Source organism: Oncorhynchus kisutch, linkage group LG3 (assembly GCF_002021735.2).
Source record: "Oncorhynchus kisutch isolate 150728-3 linkage group LG3, Okis_V2, whole genome shotgun sequence".
Lineage (NCBI taxonomy): Eukaryota > Metazoa > Chordata > Actinopteri > Salmoniformes > Salmonidae > Oncorhynchus > Oncorhynchus kisutch.
This window is the reverse complement of record NC_034176.2, coordinates 2,019,415-2,040,427: the sequence shown is the minus strand read 5'-3', so window position 1 is coordinate 2,040,427 and position 21,013 is coordinate 2,019,415. Positions and strand designations below refer to the sequence as shown.

Sequence of the window (21,013 nt, the reverse complement as noted above, 5' to 3'; positions counted from 1 at the left end):
ATTTGATCTATCTTCTGTATACCACCCCTAGCTTGTCACAACATAACTGATTGGCTCATAAAAAAATAAGAAATTCTACAAGTTAACTTAAGAAGGCACACTTGTTAATTGAAATGCATTCCAGGTGACTACCTAATGAAGCTGGTTGTGAGAATGTCAAGAATGTGCAATGCTGTAATAAAGGCAAAGACATTCAAATGTACTTGTCCTCTTGCTTAGTTATGCACCGGGGCCTCCCACTCCTCTTCCTTTCTAGTTAGAGCCAGTTTGTGCTGTTCTGTGAAGGGAGTAGTACACAGCGTTGTACGAGATCTTCTGTTTCTTGGCAATTTCTTGCATGGAATAGCCTTCATTTCTCAGAAGAAGAATAGACTGACGAGTTTCAGAAGAAAAGTCTTTGTTTCTGGCCATTTTGAGCCTGTAATCAAATCCACAAATGCTGATGCTCCAGATACTCAACTAGTCTAAAGAAGGCCAGTTTTATTGCTTCTTTAATCAGTACAACAGTTTTCAGCTGTACTGACATAATTGCAAAAGGGTTTTCTAGTGATCAATTAGCCTTTTAAAATGATAGACTTGGATTAGCTAACACAATGTGTCATCGGAACACAGGAGTGCTGGTTGCTGATAATGGGCCTCTGTACACCTATGTAGATATATATATATATATTTTTTAAATCAGCCATTTCAGCTACAGTAGTAATTTACAACATTAATAATGTCGACACTGTATTTCCGATCAATTTTATGTTATTTTAATGGACAAAAAAAGTGTTTTTCTTTAAAAAACAAGGACATTTCTAAGTGACCCCAAACTGTTGAATGGTATATTTGATTAAAACACATAGGATGTGTCTATATATGGAAAAATACACGTTTAAAAATGTTAAAGACGACTCTTGGTCGAACAAGATTATTATTTTTTGTCGGGAATAGCCCTGATAAGACAACATAGAACCGTCCAACCATCCAGCTATCCACCCATCTACCCAGCTCTCCACCCTTCTGCCCATCCCTCTGCTCAGTGCCAATGAAATGAGATCTGACTGAATAGTGATTCTTTTTCAGAACAGAGGATGGTGGAATGGCTGGCCATCTCGCAGAGCTCTGCAGCGGAGAGACAATGGATCGTTTTGACAGCAGGCAGATATGTTGACACCTGGGCTGTTCCAAAGGAAACAGTGGGCACAGCCACCGACGGAGCTGAGGGGAGCTGCCATTGGGAGAGAGTGGGGCAGGCAGGCAGGCAGGGGGCACAGGAGGGCAGGTGTTGTCTTTGGCAAAGAGTGATGGGGGAGAGTTTCACCACAGCATAATGTGATTGGCAGTGGAGAAATAGAATATTTGTGTGTCTAGCTCCAACAGTATTGGGACAGTGACACGTTTGGTTGTTTTGGCTTGTACACCAGCACTTTGGATTTGAAATTATACAATGACTGTGAGGTTAAAGTGCAGACTGTCAGCTTCAGTGGCAATTCCAGTATGTAAATCTTGGTGGTGCAAAAAAATGATGTAGCTGCAACAAAGCCACTACACAACACTAAACAATACATTATATATACTTAAATGTACATATTCTCATTCACCCCTTTAGATTTGTGTGTATAAAGTAGTTGTTGGGGAAATGTTAGATTACTTGTTAGATATTACTGCACTGTTGGAACTAGAAGCACAAGCATTTCGCTACCCTCACATTAACATCTGCTAACCATGTGTATGTGAACAATAACATCTGCTAACCATGTGTATGTGACCAATAACATCTGCTAACCATGTGTATGTGACCAATAACATCTGCTAACAATGTGTATGTGACCAATACCATTTGATTTGAACTCCAAGTCATCAGGCTACAGGATTTAAGGTGTTGCTACTGTGTATATAATCCCCGTCACAGCCTAGCTGTGTATATAATCCCTGTTAGTCTAGCTGTGTATATAATCCCTGTTACAGCCTAGCTGTGTATATAATCCCTGTTACAGCCTAGCTGTGTATATAATCCCCGTCACAGCCTAGCTGTGTATATAATCCCTGTTAGTCTAGCTGTGTATATAATCCCTGTTACAGCCTAGCTGTGTATATAATCCCTGTTACAGCCTAGCTGTGTATATAATCCCTGTTACAGCCTAGCTGTGTATATAATCCCTGTTAGTCTAGCTGTGTATATAATCCCCGTTAGTCTAGCTGTGTATATAATCCCCGTTACAGCCTAGCTGTGTATATAATCCCCGTTACAGCCTAGCTGTGTATATAATCCCTGTTAGTCTAGCTGTGTATATAATCCCCGTTACAGCCTAGCTGTGTATATAATCCCCGTTACAGCCTAGCTGTGTATATAATCCCTGTTACAGCCTAGCTGTGTATATAATCCCCGTTACAGCCTAGCTGTGTATATAATCCCTGTTACAGCCTAGCTGTGTATATAATCCCCGTCACAGCCTAGCTGTAATCCCCGTCACAGCCTAGCTGTGTATATAATCCCTGTTAGTCTAGCTGTATATATAATCCCCGTCACAGCCTAGCTGTGTATATAATCCCTGTTAGTCTAGCTGTGTATATAATCCCCGTTACAGCCTAGCTGTATATATAATCCCTGTTACAGCCTAGCTGTGTATATAATCCCTGTTAGTCAGGCTGTGTATATAATCCCCGTCACAGCCTAGCTGTGTATATAATCCTCGTTACAGCCTAGTTGTGTATATAATCCCTGTTAGTCTAGCTGTGTATATAATCCCCGTTACAGTCTAGCTGTGTATATAATCCCCGTTACAGCCTAGCTGTGTATATAATCCTCGTTACAGCCTAGCTGTGTATATAATCCCCGTTACAGCCTAGCTGTGTATATAATCCCTGTTAGTCTAGCTGTATATATAATCCCCGTCACAGCCTAGCTGTGTATATAATCCCTGTTAGTCTAGCTGTGTATATAATCCCCGTTACAGCCTAGCTGTGTATATAATCCCTGTTACAGCCTAGCTGTGTATATAATCCCTGTTAGTCTAGCTGTGTATATAATCCCCGTTAGTCTAGCTGTGTATATAATCCCCGTTACAGCCTAGCTGTGTATATAATCCCCGTTACAGCCTAGCTGTGTATATAATCCCTGTTAGTCTAGCTGTGTATATAATCCCCGTTACAGCCTAGCTGTGTATATAATCCCCGTTACAGCCTAGCTGTGTATATAATCCCCGTTACAGCCTAGCTGTGTATATAATCCCCGTTACAGCCTAGCTGTGTATATAATCCCTGTTACAGCCTAGCTGTGTATATAATCCCCGTCACAGCCTAGCTGTAATCCCCGTCACAGCCTAGCTGTGTATATAATCCCTGTTAGTCAGGCTGTGTATATAATCCCCGTCACAGCCTAGCTGTGTATATAATCCTCGTTACAGCCTAGTTGTGTATATAATCCCTGTTAGTCTAGCTGTGTATATAATCCCTGTTACAGTCTAGCTGTGTATATAATCCCCGTTACAGCCTAGCTGTGTATATAATCCCTGTTACAGCCTAGCTGTGTATATAATCCCCGTCACAGCCTAGCTGTAATCCCCGTCACAGCCTAGCTGTGTATATAATCCCTGTTAGTCTAGCTGTATATATAATCCCCGTCACAGCCTAGCTGTGTATATAATCCCTGTTAGTCTAGCTGTGTATATAATCCCCGTCACAGCCTAGCTGTATATTTATCCCTGTTACAGCCTAGCTGTGTATATAATCCCTGTTAGTCTAGCTGTGTATATAATCCCTGTTACAGCCTGGCTGTGTATATAATCCCTGTTACAGCCTAGCTGTGTATATAATCCCCGTTACAGCCTAGCTGTGTATATAATCCCCGTTACAGCCTAGCTGTGTATATAATCCCCGTTACAGCCTAGCTGTGTATATAATCCCCGTTACAGCCTAGCTGTGTATATAATCCCTGTTACAGCCTAGCTGTGTATATAATCCCCGTCACAGCCAAGCTGTAATCCCCGTCACAGCCTAGCTGTGTATATAATCCCCGTTACAGCCTAGCTGTGTATATAATCCCCGTTACAGCCTAGCTGTGTATATAATCCCTGTTACAACCTGGCTGTGTATATAATCCTCGTTGCAGCCTGGCTGTATATATAATCCCAGTTACAGCCTGGCTGTGTATATAATCCCTGTTACAGCCTAGCTGTGTATATAATCCCCGTTACAGCCTAGCTGTGTATATAATCCCCATTGCAGCCTAGCTGTGTATATAATCCTTGTTAGTCTAGCTGTGTATATAAAATCCCTGTTAGTCTAGCTGTGTATATAGTCCCTGTTACAGCCTAGCTGTGTATATAATCCCCATTGCAGCCTGGCTGTGTATATAATCCCTGTTAGTCTAGCTGTGTATATAATCCCCGTTACAGCCTGGCTGTGTATATAATCCCTGTTACAGCCTAGCTGTGTATATAATCCCTGTTACAGCCTAGCTGTGTATATAATCCCTGTTGCAGCCTGGCTGTGTATATAATCCCTGTTACAGCCTGGCTGTGTATATAATCCCTGTTACAGCCTGGCTGTGTATATAATCCCTGTTAGTCTAGCTGTGTATATAATCCCTGTTACAGCCTGGCTGTGTATATAATGCCTGTTACAGCCTGGCTGTGTATATAATCCCCGTTGCAGCCTGGCTGTGTATATAATCCCCGTTGCAGCCTGGCTGTGTATATAATCCCCGTTGCAGCCTGGCTGTGTATATAATCCCCATTGCAGCCTGGCTGTGTATACGTATTGGTAGTTCCTAATCCTCAAACTAATGACAGTGTTACAGCCTAGTGTCGTGTCATTAAATTGAAGATGAATCTTCATCAAAAATTCTCTGTAATTAGTCTAGCTGTGTATATAGTCCCTGTTACAGCCTAGCTGTGTATTTAATCCCCATTGCAGCCTGGCTGTGTATATAATCCTTGTTAGTCTAGCTGTGTATATAATCCCTGTTAGTCTAGCTGTGTATATAATCCCCTGTGTATATAACTATAATTAATTAAGAAGTCGGGGCACCAAGGAAAATATTCAGATTACAAAGTTATAATTTTCCTTATAACTTTCAGATATTTTAATATCTGATCACTTAGTCTTAATTAATTAATTATTATTTACCTCACGTTAGTCTCATGTGGGCTAAACCGGTATGGCGGCTTGTTAGACAGAGTGATAATTATAACAATTGAAATGCCAATCCTTTGCACATGAATGCTCACTCATTCGGGAATAATTGCAATATATATATATTTACGCTCAGTGTGTCGTTGGAATGTTTGTTTCTGTTGAAGTTTGTCCACCCTCTCTCTCTTCCATGGTTAGAATGGATAGTTCAGCGATGTTGTTATAGAATATATGTTTCGGCGGTTGTCGGTCTTCGTGTTCAATGATACCGAATTCCTAGCTGCAGACTAGTAATGAATATCAAAGACTTGGTCTTATTCTGTTGATATTGATAGTCTAAGAGTTTAACCACGTGGGATGGTTAAAAGATTCAGCAATCTACTCAAATGTTATTTCCCTCTGTGATAGAGGTACTGGTCTGGTCTCAAACCTTAGCCCTCTCGTGGTTATCGAGGTAAACTGGTCTGAAGATATATTCCCAAGGTGATAAAAAGGTCAAAGTAACTACAGGCTTGATAGTACCAGCTGTATATCCTAGTCAGACTACAGGCTTGATAGTGCCAGCTGTATATCCTAGTCAGACTACAGACCACAGGCTTGATAGTACCAGCTGTATAACCTAGTCAGACTACAGGCTTGATAGTACCAGCTGTATATCCTAGTCAGACTACAGGCTTGATAGTACCAGCTGTATAACCTAGTCAGACTACAGGCTTGATAGTACCAGCTGTATAACCTAGTCAGACTACAGGCTTGATAGTACCAGCTGTATAACCTAGTCAGACTACAGGCTTGATAGTACCAGCTGTATAACCTAGTCAGACTACAGGCTTGATAGTACCAGCTGTATATCCTAGTCAGACCACAGGCTTGATAGTACCAGCTGTATATCCTAGTCAGACTACAGGCTTGATAGTGTCAGCTGTATATCCTAGTCAGACTTCAGACCACAGGCTTGATAGTACCAGCTGTATATCCTAGTCAGACTACAGACCACAGGCTTGATAGTACCAGCTGTATATCCTAGTCAGACTACAGACCACAGGCTTGATAGTACCAGCTGTATAACCTAGTCAGACTACAGACTACAGGCTTGATAGTGCCAGCTGTATATCCTAGTCAGACCACAGGCTTGATAGTACCAGCTGTACATCCTAGTCAGACTACAGACCACAGGCTTGATAGTGTCAGCTGTATATCCTAGTCAGACCACAGGCTTGATAGTGTCAGCTGTACATCCTAGTCAGACTACAGGCTTGATAGTGTCAGCTGTATATCCTAGTCAGACTACAGACCACAGGCTTGATAGTACCAGCTGTATATCCTAGTCAGACCACAGGCTTGATAGTGCCAGCTGTATATCCTAGTCAGACTACAGGCTTGATAGTACCAGCTGTATATCCTAGTCAGACTACAGGCTTGATAGTACCAGCTGTATATCCTAGTCAGACTACAGACCACAGGCTTGATAGTGTCAGCTGTATATCCTAGTCAGACCACAGGCTTGATAGTACCAGCTGTATATCCTAGTCAGACTACAGACCACAGGCTTGATAGTACCAGCTGTATATCCTAGTCAGACTACAGACCACAGGCTTGATAGTACCAGCTGTATATCCTAGTCAGACCACAGGCTTGATAGTACCAGCTGTATATCCTAGTCAGACTATAGACCACAGGCTTGATAGTGCCAGCTGTATATCCTAGTCAGACCACAGGCTTGATAGTACCAGCTGTATATCCTAGTCAGACCACAGGCTTGATAGTACCAGCTGTATATCCTAGTCAGACCACAGGCTTGATAGTGCCAGCTGTATATCCTAGTCAGACCACAGGCTTGATAGTGCCAGATGTATATCCTAGTCAGACTACAGACCACAGGCTTGATAGTACCAGCTGTATATCCTAGTCAGACCACAGGCTTGATAGTACCAGCTGTATATCCTAGTCAGACCACAGGCTTGATAGTACCAGCTGTATATCCTAGTCAGACCACAGGCTTGATAGTGCCAGCTGTATATCCTAGTCAGACCACAGGCTTGATAGTGCCAGCTGTATATCCTAGTCAGACTACAGGCTTGATAGTACCAGCTGTATATCCTAGTCAGACCACAGGCTTGATAGTGCCAGCTGTATATCCTAGTCAGACTACAGGCTTGATAGTACCAGCTGTATATCCTAGTCAGACTACAGGCTTGATAGTGTCAGCTGTATATCCTAGTCAGACTACAGATCACAGGCTTGATAGTACCAGCTGTATATCCTAGTCAGACCACAGGCTTGATAGTACCAGCTGTATATCCTAGTCAGACTACAGGCTTGATAGTACCAGCTGTATAGCCTAGTCAGACTACAGACCACAGGCTTGATAGTACCAGCTGTATATCCTAGTCAGACTACAGGCTTGATAGTACCAGCTGTATATCCTAGTCAGACCACAGGCTTGATAGTGCCAGCTGTATATCCTAGTCAGACTACAGATCACAGGCTTGATAGTACCAGCTGTATATCCTAGTCAGACCACAGGCTTGATAGTACCAGCTGTATATCCTAGTCAGACTACAGGCTTGATAGTACCAGCTGTATAGCCTAGTCAGACTACAGACCACAGGCTTGATAGTGCCAGCTGTATATCCTAGTCAGACTACAGATCACAGGCTTGATAGTACCAGCTGTATATCCTAGTCAGACCACAGGCTTGATAGTACCAGCTGTATATCCTAGTCAGACTACAGGCTTGATAGTACCAGCTGTATAGCCTAGTCAGACTACAGACCACAGGCTTGATAGTACCAGCTGTATATCCTAGTCAGACTACAGGCTTGATAGTACCAGCTGTATATCCTAGTCAGACCACAGGCTTGATAGTACCAACTGTATATCCTAGTCAGACCACAGGCTTGATAGTACCAGCTGTATATCCTAGTCAGACTACAGGCTTGATAGTACCAGCTGTATATCCTAGTCAGACTACAGACCACAGGCTTGATAGTGTCAGCTGTATATCCTAGTCAGACCACAGGCTTGATAGTACCAGCTGTATATCCTAGTCAGACTACAGACTACAGGCTTGATAGTACCAGCTGTATATCCTAGTCAGACTACAGGCTTGATAGTACCAGCTGTATATCCTAGTCAGACCACAGGCTTGATAGTGCCAGCTGTATATCCTAGTCAGACTACAGACCACAGGCTTGATAGTACCAGCTGTATATCCTAGTCAGACTACAGACCACAGGCTTGATAGTGCCAGCTGTATATCCTAGTCAGACTACAGACCACAGGCTTGATAGTACCAGCTGTATATCCTAGTCAGACCACAGGCTTGATAGTACCAGCTGTATATCCTAGTCAGACCACAGGCTTGATAGTACCAGCTGTATATCCTAGTCAGACCACAGGCTTGATAGTGCCAGCTGTATATCCTAGTCAGACCACAGGCTTGATAGTGCCAGCTGTATATCCTAGTCAGACTACAGGCTTGATAGTACCAGCTGTATATCCTAGTCAGACCACAGGCTTGATAGTGCCAGCTGTATATCCTAGTCAGACTACAGGCTTGATAGTACCAGCTGTATATCCTAGTCAGACTACAGGCTTGATAGTGTCAGCTGTATATCCTAGTCAGACTACAGACCACAGGCTTGATAGTGCCAGCTGTATATCCTAGTCAGACTACAGATCACAGGCTTGATAGTATCAGCTGTATATCCTAGTCAGACTACAGACTACAGGCTTGATAGTACCAGCTGTATATCCTAGTCAGACCACAGGCTTGATAGTACCAGCTGTATATCCTAGTCAGACTACAGGCTTGATAGTACCAGCTGTATAGCCTAGTCAGACTACAGACCACAGGCTTGATAGTACCAGCTGTATATCCTAGTCAGACTACAGGCTTGATAGTGCCAGCTGTATATCCTAGTCAGACTACAGGCTTGATAGTACCAGCTGTATATCCTAGTCAGACCACAGGCTTGATAGTACCAACTGTATATCCTAGTCAGACCACAGGCTTGATAGTACCAGCTGTATATCCTAGTCAGACTACAGGCTTGATAGTACCAGCTGTATATCCTAGTCAGACTACAGACCACAGGCTTGATAGTGTCAGCTGTATATCCTAGTCAGACCACAGGCTTGATAGTACCAGCTGTATATCCTAGTCAGACTACAGACTACAGGCTTGATAGTACCAGCTGTATATCCTAGTCAGACTACAGGCTTGATAGTACCAGCTGTATATCCTAGTCAGACCACAGGCTTGATAGTGCCAGCTGTATATCCTAGTCAGACTACAGACCACAGGCTTGATAGTACCAGCTGTATATCCTAGTCAGACTACAGACCACAGGCTTGATAGTACCAGCTGTATATCCTAGTCAGACTACAGACCACAGGCTTGATAGTACCAGCTGTATATCCTAGTCAGACTACAGACCACAGGCTTGATAGTACCAGCTGTATATCCTAGTCAGACCACAGGCTTGATAGTACCAGCTGTATATCCTAGTCAGACTACAGACCACAGGCTTGATAGTGCCAGCTGTATATCCTAGTCAGACTACAGACCACAGGCTTGATAGTACCAGCTGTATATCCTAGTCAGACCACAGGCTTGATAGTACCAGCTGTATATCCTAGTCAGACCACAGGCTTGATAGTACCAGCTGTATATCCTAGTCAGACTACAGACCACAGGCTTGATAGTGCCAGCTGTATATCCTAGTCAGACCACAGGCTTGATAGTAACAGCTGTATATCCTAGTCAGACCACAGGCTTGATAGTAACAGCTGTATATCCTAGTCAGACTACAGGCTTGATAGTACCAGCTGTATATCCTAGTCAGACTACAGACCACAGGCTTGATAGTACCAGCTGTATATCCTAGTCAGACTACAGGCTTGATAGTGCCAGCTGTATATCCTAGTCAGACTACAGACTACAGGCTTGATAGTACCAGCTGTATATCCTAGTCAGACTACAGACCACAGGCTTGATAGTGCCAGCTGTATATCCTAGTCAGACCACAGGCTTGATAGTAACAGCTGTATATCCTAGTCAGACTACAGGCTTGATAGTGCCCACTGTACACTACTGGTAAAGAGTTTTAGAACACCTACTCATTCAAGGGTTTTTATTTTAACTATTTTCTACATTGTAGAATAATAGTGAAGACATCAAAACTATGAAATAACACATATGGAATCATGTAGTAACCAAAAAGAAGTGTTAAACAAATCAAAATATGCTACATTTGAGCCTTTGCCTTGATGACAGCTTTGCACACTCTTCACCTGGAATGATTTTCCAATAGTCTTGAAGGAGTTCCCACATATGCTGAGCACTTGTTGGCTGCTTTTCCTTCAATCTGCGGTCCAACTCATCCCAAACCATCTCAATTGGGTTGAGGTCAGGTGATTGTGGAGGCCAGGTCATCTGATGCAGCACACCGTCTCTCTTGTCACCAGCAAAGCACCCCCACACCATCACACCTCCTCCTCTGTGCTTTACGGTTGGAAATACACATGCAGAGATCATCCAATCACCCACACCACGTCTCACAAAGACACGGTTGGAACTAAAAATCTTAAATATGGACTCATCAGACCAAAGGACAGATTTCCACCCGTCTAATGTCCATTGCTTGTGTTTCTTGGCCCAAACAAGTCTCTTCTTATTGGTGTCCTTTAGTAGTGGTTTCTTTGCAGACATTCGACCATGAAGGCCTGATTCACGCAGTCTCCTCTGAACAGGTGATGTTGAGATGTGTCTGTTACTTGAACTCTGTGAAGCATTTAGTTGGGCTATAATTTCTGAGGCTGGTAACTCTAATGAACTTATCCTCTGCAGCAGAGGTAACTCTGGGTCTTCCTTTGCTGTGGCTGTCCTCATGAGAGCCAGTTTCAACATAGTGCTTGGTGGTTTTTGAGACTGCACTTGAAGAAACTTCTCCGTATTGACTGACCTTCATGTCTTAAAGTAATGGACTGTCGTTTCTCTTTGCTTATTTGATCTATCTTCTGTATACCACCCCTAGCTTGTCACAACATAACTGATTGGCTCATAAAAAAATAAGAAATTCTACAAGTTAACTTAAGAAGGCACACTTGTTAATTGAAATGCATTCCAGGTGACTACCTAATGAAGCTGGTTGTGAGAATGTCAAGAATGTGCAATGCTGTAATAAAGGCAAAGACATTCAAATGTACTTGTCCTCTTGCTTAGTTATGCACCGGGGCCTCCCACTCCTCTTCCTTTCTAGTTAGAGCCAGTTTGTGCTGTTCTGTGAAGGGAGTAGTACACAGCGTTGTACGAGATCTTCTGTTTCTTGGCAATTTCTTGCATGGAATAGCCTTCATTTCTCAGAAGAAGAATAGACTGACGAGTTTCAGAAGAAAAGTCTTTGTTTCTGGCCATTTTGAGCCTGTAATCAAATCCACAAATGCTGATGCTCCAGATACTCAACTAGTCTAAAGAAGGCCAGTTTTATTGCTTCTTTAATCAGTACAACAGTTTTCAGCTGTACTGACATAATTGCAAAAGGGTTTTCTAGTGATCAATTAGCCTTTTAAAATGATAGACTTGGATTAGCTAACACAATGTGTCATCGGAACACAGGAGTGCTGGTTGCTGATAATGGGCCTCTGTACACCTATGTAGATATATATATATATATTTTTTAAATCAGCCATTTCAGCTACAGTAGTAATTTACAACATTAATAATGTCGACACTGTATTTCCGATCAATTTTATGTTATTTTAATGGACAAAAAAAGTGTTTTTCTTTAAAAAACAAGGACATTTCTAAGTGACCCCAAACTGTTGAATGGTATATTTGATTAAAACACATAGGATGTGTCTATATATGGAAAAATACACGTTTAAAAATGTTAAAGACGACTCTTGGTCGAACAAGATTATTATTTTTTGTCGGGAATAGCCCTGATAAGACAACATAGAACCGTCCAACCATCCAGCTATCCACCCATCTACCCAGCTCTCCACCCTTCTGCCCATCCCTCTGCTCAGTGCCAATGAAATGAGATCTGACTGAATAGTGATTCTTTTTCAGAACAGAGGATGGTGGAATGGCTGGCCATCTCGCAGAGCTCTGCAGCGGAGAGACAATGGATCGTTTTGACAGCAGGCAGATATGTTGACACCTGGGCTGTTCCAAAGGAAACAGTGGGCACAGCCACCGACGGAGCTGAGGGGAGCTGCCATTGGGAGAGAGTGGGGCAGGCAGGCAGGCAGGGGGCACAGGAGGGCAGGTGTTGTCTTTGGCAAAGAGTGATGGGGGAGAGTTTCACCACAGCATAATGTGATTGGCAGTGGAGAAATAGAATATTTGTGTGTCTAGCTCCAACAGTATTGGGACAGTGACACGTTTGGTTGTTTTGGCTTGTACACCAGCACTTTGGATTTGAAATTATACAATGACTGTGAGGTTAAAGTGCAGACTGTCAGCTTCAGTGGCAATTCCAGTATGTAAATCTTGGTGGTGCAAAAAAATGATGTAGCTGCAACAAAGCCACTACACAACACTAAACAATACATTAATTGCATTATAACGGTGACAAACGGTGCCCACAAACTGTTAGGGCCTACATAAAGCTGTCCCAACAGCAGAGTCCCAACAGCAGTCCCAACACCTTACCACTGGTACACCTGGCTATCAGCAGAGTCTGGCAGCCAACAGTTAACTCAGCCTCATTTACTTTCTTTAAAAAAAACATGGCTGATATTGGCGGATGTACAAACAAGCAAATGTGGTTTCTACTGGCGATTGAGATGTACAAACTTTGGCATAAGGGGACGACAAGCGGATAAGAGGCAATCCGTAATTTCGATTAAGACATTAATGAGCAAGCTAGGACGGACGTAGTCAATATAACTATTTGTTCAGCACTTTTGAAACGTACAGCGACAGAATTCAGAACATGGGCCGTTCTTACAGTGTTCTCCCTGTACACCAAGTCAGAACTCTAAGATAAATAAAGAGGGCTTATAAGCAGACAGTGAAAGCTCTTACAATATTCAATGATTACATTTCTGTGCACCACCAAGTCAGAACAGTAGGCTAAGTTATGAGAGGGGAAATAATAATAATATTAGAGAGAGTGATTTTATTTCAACTTTATATTTATTTCATCACATTCCCAGTGGGTCAGAAGTTTACATACACTCAATTAGTAATTGGTAGCATTGCCTGAAATTGTTTCACTTGGGTCAAACATTAAGGGTAGCCTTCCACAAGCTTCCCACAATAAGTTTTGTGAATTTTGGCCCATTCCTCCTGACAGAGCTGGTGTAACTGAGTCAGGATTGTAGGCCTCCTTGCTCGCACACACATTTTCTATAGGATTGAGGTCAGGGCCTTGTGATGGCCACTCCAATACTTGAATTGGTTGTCCTTAAGCCATTTTGCAACAACCAATTTGTGACCAACCTTTAACTTCCTGATTGATGTCTTGAAATGTTGCTTCAATATATCCACATAATTTTCTATCCTCATGACGCCATCTATTTTGTGAAGTGCACCAGTCCCTCCTGCAGCAAAGCACCCCCACAACATGATGCTGCCACCCCCGTGCTTCACAGTTGGGATGGTGTTCTTCGGCTTGCAAGCCTCCCCCTTTTTCCTCCAAACATAACGATGGTCATTATGGCCAAACAGTTCTATTTTTGTTTCATCAGACCAGAGGACATTTCTCCAGAAAGTACGATCTTTGTCCCCATGTGCAGTTGCAAACCGTAGTCTGGCTTTTTATGGTGGTTTTGGAGCAGTGGCTTCTTCCTTGCTGAGCGGCCTTTCAGGTTATGTCGATATAGGCCTCGTTTTACTGTGGATATAGATACTTGTGTACCTGTTTCCTCCGGCATCTTCACAAGGTCCTTTGCTGTTGTTCTGGGATTGATTTGCACTTTTCGCACCAAAGTACGTTCATCTCTAGGAGACAGAACGCGTCTCCTTCCTGAGCGGTATGACGGCTGTGTGGTCCCATGGTGTTCATACTTGCGTACTATTGTTTGTACAGATGAACGTGGTACCTTTGGGTGTTTGGAAATTGCTCCCAGGGATGAACCAAACTTGTGGAGGTCTACAATTTTTTTTCTTTTGATTTTCCCATGATGTCAAGAAAAGAGGCACTGAGTTTCAAGGTAGGCCTTGAAATAAATCCACAGGTACACCTCCAATTGACTCAAATGATGTCAATTAGCCTATCAGAAGCTTTTAAGAGCCATGACATAATTTTTGGGGGTATTTTCCAAGCTGTTTAAAGGCACAGTCAACTTAGTGTATGTAAACTTCTGACCCACTGGAATTGTGATACAGTGAATTATAAGTGAAATAATCTGTCTGAAAACAATTGTTGGAAAAATGACTTGTGTATTGCACACAAAAGATGTCCTAACCAACTTGCCAAAACTATAGTTTGTTTACAAGAAATTTGTGAAGTGGTTGAAAAATTAGTTAATGACTCCATTAAGATTAGATTCTTTAACGATTATGTAAACTTCCGACTTCAACTGTATGTCTGCATGTATGTATGTCTGCATGTATGTATGTATGTCTGCATGTATGCATGTCTGCATGTGTGTCTGCATGTATGTCTGCATGTATGTCTGCATGTATGTCTGCATGTATGTCTGCATGTGTGTCTGCATGTATGTCTGCATGTATGTCTGCATGTATGTCTGCATGTGTGTCTGCATGTGTGTCTGCATGTATGTCTGCATGTATGTCTGCATGTATGTCTGCATGTATGTCTGCATGTGTGTGTGGGCATTAGTTAGGGGCATGAAGTGTTCCAGCTATAAAGGGATGGAGGGAGGAACAGCCAACTGAAAAGGAGGGAAGACCCATCTCACCCCTCTGTGACAACATACAGAGCAGGAGGGAGGGAGGGAGGGAGGGGAGGGAGGGAGGGACAGCCAACTGAAAAGGAGGGAAGACCCATCTCACCCCTCTGTGACAACATACAGAGCAGGAGGGAGGGAGGGAGGGAGGGAGGGAGGAACAGCCAACTGAAAAGGAGGGAAGACCCATCTCACCCCTCTGTGACAACATACAGAGCAGGAGGGAGGGAGGGAGGGAGGGAGGGAGGGAGGGGAGGGAGGGAGGGACAGCCAACTGAAAAGGAGGGAAGACCCATCTCACCCCTCTGTGACAACATACAGAGCAGGAGGGAGGGAGGGAGGGAGGGAGGGAGGGAGGGAGGGAGGGAGGGAGGGAGGGAGGGAGGGAGGGAGGGAGGGAGGGAGGGAGGGAGGGAGGGAGGGAGGGAGGGAGGGAGGGAGGGAGGGACAGCCAACTGAAAAGAGGGGAAGACCCATCTCATCCCTCTGTGACAACATACAGAGCAGGAGGGAGGGAGGGAGGGAGGGAGGGAGGGAGGGAGGGAGGGAGGGAGGGAGGGAGGGAGGGAGGGAGGGAGGGAGGGAGGGAGGGAGGAACAGCCAACTGAAAAGGAGGGAAGACCCATCTCACCCCTCTGTGACAACATACAGAGCAGGAGGGAGGGGGGGAACAGCCAACTGAAAAGGAGGGAAGACCCATCTCACCCCTCTGTGACAACACACAGAGGGGGAGGGAGATCACTCTCTCCTCATATCACAGCAACAGTGTCCTGAGACAAAGGCCACTCTCCACACAGTACAGGGAGGGAAGCTAAATCATGTAGTAATTCAATAGTAGCAAGAATGGACCCATCATGGGTTTGAGTAGGCCCAGTACTGTTGGCCCAGTAGCCTATTGTAAATAGTGCAGTCGGCCCAGTGCAGTCGACCCAGTAGCCTATTATACATAGTGCAGTCGTCCCAGTGCAGTCGACCCAGTAGCCTATTATACATAGTGCAGTCGGCCCAGTGCAGTCGACCCAGTAGCCTATTATACATAGTGGAGTCGTCCCAGTGCAGTCGACCCAGTAGCCTATTATACATAGTGCAGTCGTCCCAGTGCAGTTGGCCCAGCAGCCTACAGCATTATGTGCTATTGAAGTAAGCAAGAAGTAAATTCCACAAACACTTTAATTTATACTTGATTCAACATGTTGGAGATAATGTATTCTTCACATAGCTGTAAATATTTGGCATATTTCCTCCCATATTCTGAATAACTTCCTCCCATATTGGACATTGGGCAGCAGAAAAGCAGAGGCTTCAGAAAGTCTTCATACCCATTGACATATTACACATTTTGTTCTATTATTTTGTTGTATTACATCCTTAATGTTTTTCCTCACAAAGTCTAAATATGTTTTTACATTTGTAGTAAATCTATTGAAACTGACATACAGAAAAATCTATTTTACAAAATGATTCACACCCCTTCGTCAATATTTTGTAGAAGCACCTTTGGCAGTGATTACAGCTGTGAGTCTTTCTGGGTAAGTCTCTAAGAGCTTTGCACACCTGGATCGTACAATATTCTGACATTATTCTTTTCAAAATTCATCAAGCTCTGTCAAGTTGGATGTTGATCATTGCTAGACAGCCATTTTCAAGTCTTGCCATAGATTTTCACTCCAATTTAAGTCAAAACTGTAACTAGGCCACTCGGGAACGTTCAATGTCATCTCTGTAAGCAACTCCATTGTATATTTGGTCTTGTGTTTTAGGTTATTGTCCTGCTAAAAGGTGAATTAGTCTCCCAGTGTCTGTTGGAAAGCAGACTGAACCAGGTTTTACTCTCTGAATTTTTCCCATCTTAGCTCAATTCCATTTATTTTTATCCTAAAATACTCCCTTGTTATTTCCAATGACAAGCATACCAATAACATGCTTGAAGATATGAAGAGTGGTACTCAGTGATGTGTTGGATTTGCCCCAAGTATAACACTTTGTGTTCAGAACATAAAGTTAATTTCTTTGCCACATTTTTTACAGTTTTACTTTAGTGCCTTATTGCAAACAGGATGCATGTTTTGGAATATGTCTATTCTGCACAGGCTTCCTTCTTTTCACTCTGTCAATTAGGTTCATATTATGGAGTAACTACAATGTTGTTGATCCATCCTCAGTTTTCTATCACAGCCATTAAACTCTGTAACAGTTTTAAAGTCATCATTGGCCCAATGGTCAAATCCCTGAGTGGTTTTCTTCCTCTCCGGCAACTGAGTTGAAGGAATGAAGGACACCTGAAGGACACATGTATCTTTGTAGTGACTGGGAGTATTGATACACCATCCAAAGTGTAATTAATAACTTCACAATGCTCAAAGGGTTATTCAATGTCTGGGTTTTTTCTCAATTTTGACCCATCTACTAATAGGTGCCCTTCTCTGCGAGGCATTGGAAAACCTCCCTGGTCTTTGTGGTTGAATCTGTGTTTGAAATTCGTTGCTCGACTGAGTGACCTTACAGATAATTGTATTTGTGTAGTACAGAGATGAGGCAGTCATTCAAAAGTAATGTTAAACACTACTATTGCACACAGAGTGACTCCATGCAACTTATTATGTGACTTGATAAGCACATTTTTACTCCTGAACATATTTAGGCTTCCCATAATAAAGGGGTTGAATACTTACTGACTCAAGACATTTCAGCTTTTCATTTAGAATACATTTGTAAAAAAACGTCTTAAACATAATATGGGGTATTGTGTGTAGGCCAGTGACTCAATCTCAATTTCATCAATTGTATTTTCAGGCGGTAACAACAAAATGTGGGGGGGGGGGGGGGGGGGGAAATCAACGGGTGTGAACGAACGCGAACATTTTAAGTGCAATAAGTATAATGAGTGGTAGCGTGTGTAGATGGTTGAACATTTCTGACATTTACGCTATACAATGGGACAGTGTAGAGACTTTCCTCAGTACAGTAGCCTACCTTCACTCTCGTAGATGTAGTTGATGATGTCATCTGCGTTCAGGCCCTCTTCTTTAGTGTTGATCGCTATGTGTACGGTCTGATATTCCTCCATGAGTTTGAGGTGCACCCCTTCCAGAGTGAAGTAACAATTTCTCTCCTCTTTGTCGTCATCGAAGATCAGCAGCGCGTCTTTCCAGTTGAAGTGACGGAACATCGCCGAGAATGTTTCTGCCATTTTCAGGTAAGACGGGGAGATTCGGGTCAGGTGAGAGTATTCTTTCTCCTTGTCACTAAAACCGCTGGCCAGAGCACCTGTCGATATTACCGGGATGTTCCAGTGAGATGCCATCCTTACAACCGGCGCCGCGGCGTATTCACACACCGGACCGAGCACCAAGTCCGGTTTCTTCTCGCAGGAACGGTCCACCAGGGAGAAGAGCGCATCATTGCCACAGTTAGAATCCTCATAGCGCAAATTAAAGTTAAATCCGGAATACACACCACCTCCGATTTTCAACCTCTGCTTTGCATACTCTATTGCCGGGGCCACTCTTGCTATTGAGAACATATAAGAGTTATTTTTTGGCAACATCACCAATACTTCGATGTCCTCAATCACTGTTGCACTTGTCCGGCCAGGTAACAACCCCAGCCAAATGTACAAACACACTGAAATGTAACATGGCATGATGCAACTTTAAAAGTTATGCTTTGTCTATAATCATGAATAAATGTTTATCTCGCTCTCCAAGTCAACTGCGTCCCTGGAACCGCAGACTTCCGAGTACACAGGTAAATTGCAAATACCAATGTGGAGTCTTCCAAAATAAATTATCTAAATTAAGTAACCTTTTTCTTTGAATGAATGAAATAAAAATTCTAAATGTATGAAGTGTATGCTCCTGCACAGAGAGTCTCCTGCAACCTCCTCAACTGATGGAAGTATCCCCTCTGTTTTGCTAACTAATTCTCCTGTTTCTCTGGTCATTCCTCTTGTTTAAATATGGTAACTGCCCAGACAGCTACCACACACGCTGGCTGAGGGGGGGGAGGGATTTTGAAGCATCTTTTCATTATTATTCCTGCGTCATCCCTGTACAACACACCTCTTTCTTAAAGCTACAGGTCCTTATTTTTTTTTATTTTTTTTATTTTTTTTTATAATTAGAGAAAATAATTGTTCGTTTTGCCACATTGGCAGAGACTGAATGCACTGGGATGCATTGCCTCATATACAATAAACGGTGTGCAATTATTATTATTTTTAATTCAAAGAGAAAGAGAAATAAAACTGTTGGGAAAGTTTCAAGAACAATGTTTCTTTTGCTATTTAAAAAAAAAACACGAGTCTAAGCTGTTTGGAGCTACACAATGCAATATAATATACAGTATAGTAGAGTGTAGCGCATATATATCTTGTATTAATAGACTAAATACCTTTAACTTACCTGATCAATTTACCTTTAAGCATACTGCACATGAATAGGCCAAATGAACATTATACCGATCCACATTTTTGATTCATTTTGCTTTTAGACTCCCCACTAAACATATTCAGTATTAGAATCTTGCCGAGTGTTCCAAAGTGAACGACAGCAGTCAGAATGAACGATCAAACTCTAGTTCTGCGTGAGGATGCTCTGCATGGGAGGGGGAGAAAAAAACCTGCTATAGACTGCCACCTAGTGGCCACAGCCAACATAAACTGTTCTATAGTAAAGAAGTAGGCCTGTTGAGGAGGGTTTGGAGGGTTTTAGTTCACTATATATATATGCCTATACTGTCCAGGCGATTTTAAGCAAAAAATTATCTGTTTAATAACAATAGACTGTACCTAGTAAGCCTAGCTCACTGATTTGTGTTGGTCTATTGGGAAACAATGGTATCTTTCTCCCGAGTGGCGCAGCGGTCTAAGGCACTGCATCTCAGTGCTAGAGGCGTCACTACAGACCCTGGTTTGATTCCAGGCTGTATCACAACCGGCTGTGATTGGGAGTCCCATAGGGCGGTGCACAATTGGCCCAGCATTGTCCGGGTTTGGCCGGAGTAAGCCATCATTGTAAATAAGAATTTGTTCTTTACTGACTTGCCTAGTTAAATAAAAATCTCCTATGTTGTGTTGGATAGATATCAACAGTTGAGTACTAAATGTTGGATGTTAAATAAGGAGAAGAGGCAATCCCAGCCTGGGTATATTTCTCATGCCCCGTTAAATGTTGGGCCTGAAAAATGAGTCACCTAAAAAGATCCCATATGAGTAACAACCTCTCATTCATGACACATTTAAATGGGCCACATGGTTTTGTGGCTGGCGTAATTCATTGACATATAAGGGGACACGTTCTCCAGAAGTCTCATTATAATAATGACAGGGGTTTTGAGGTAATGTTGGGTCTCCAGTCTGTGATATCTTTAGACACTCCCCTTATCCTGATTACACCAATGGGTGCAATTTGAAGCTGCTATTTGGAGTCATTCTGCTTAACTAACAGGACACCTTGTTATTTAATTGTACAACATCCTGTGGCTACAGATGCCATATTACTTTGACCCAGTTTCTCACAGCAGAAAAATAATTCAACAGCAACACGAAATATGAATTATTAAATGGGTTTGATCATTTTTTTCTGTAGGGCAAATCAAGTCTTACATTTTTCGGAAATTACAAACTTTAAAATCCTTTATAAACCTTCAATACATGTTTGCATTTCCTGCAACAACAGGATCATCAAATAAAGACACGGCATCTGGTGTGTAGGTCTTTACAGGAACTGGTACAACCTTCTTAAGGAACTAACTTTCACATATACTTGGAGATAGAGGTCACTTCATTCCATGTGTTGCTACCATGTTGTGTTGCTACCATGTTGTGTTGTCATGTATTGCTACCATGTTGTTATCATGTTGTATTGCTACCATGTTGTTGTCATGTTGTGTTGCTACCATGTTGTGTTGTCATGTTGTATTGCTACCATGTTGATGTTATGTTGTGTTGCTACCATGTTGTTGTCATGTTGTATTGCTACCATGTTGATGTTACGTTGCTACCATGTTGTTGTCATGTTGTGTT

At 42.7% G+C, this 21,013-nt stretch overlaps 1 protein-coding gene across 1 annotated transcript in view; it reads right to left on the bottom strand.

Moving 5' to 3' along the window:
- LOC109880156 (atrial natriuretic peptide receptor 3-like) overlaps nucleotides 1-18,938 on the bottom strand; it is a 91,005-nt gene extending 72,067 nt beyond the window's left edge. The window contains exon 1 of the mRNA XM_031816561.1: nucleotides 17,962-18,938. Coding sequence (XP_031672421.1) covers nucleotides 17,962-18,631 — 670 coding nt within the window. The 5' untranslated portion in view covers nucleotides 18,632-18,938. The remainder of the gene's footprint in view (nucleotides 1-17,961) is intronic.
- Between the last annotated feature and the right edge of the window lie 2,075 nt (nucleotides 18,939-21,013).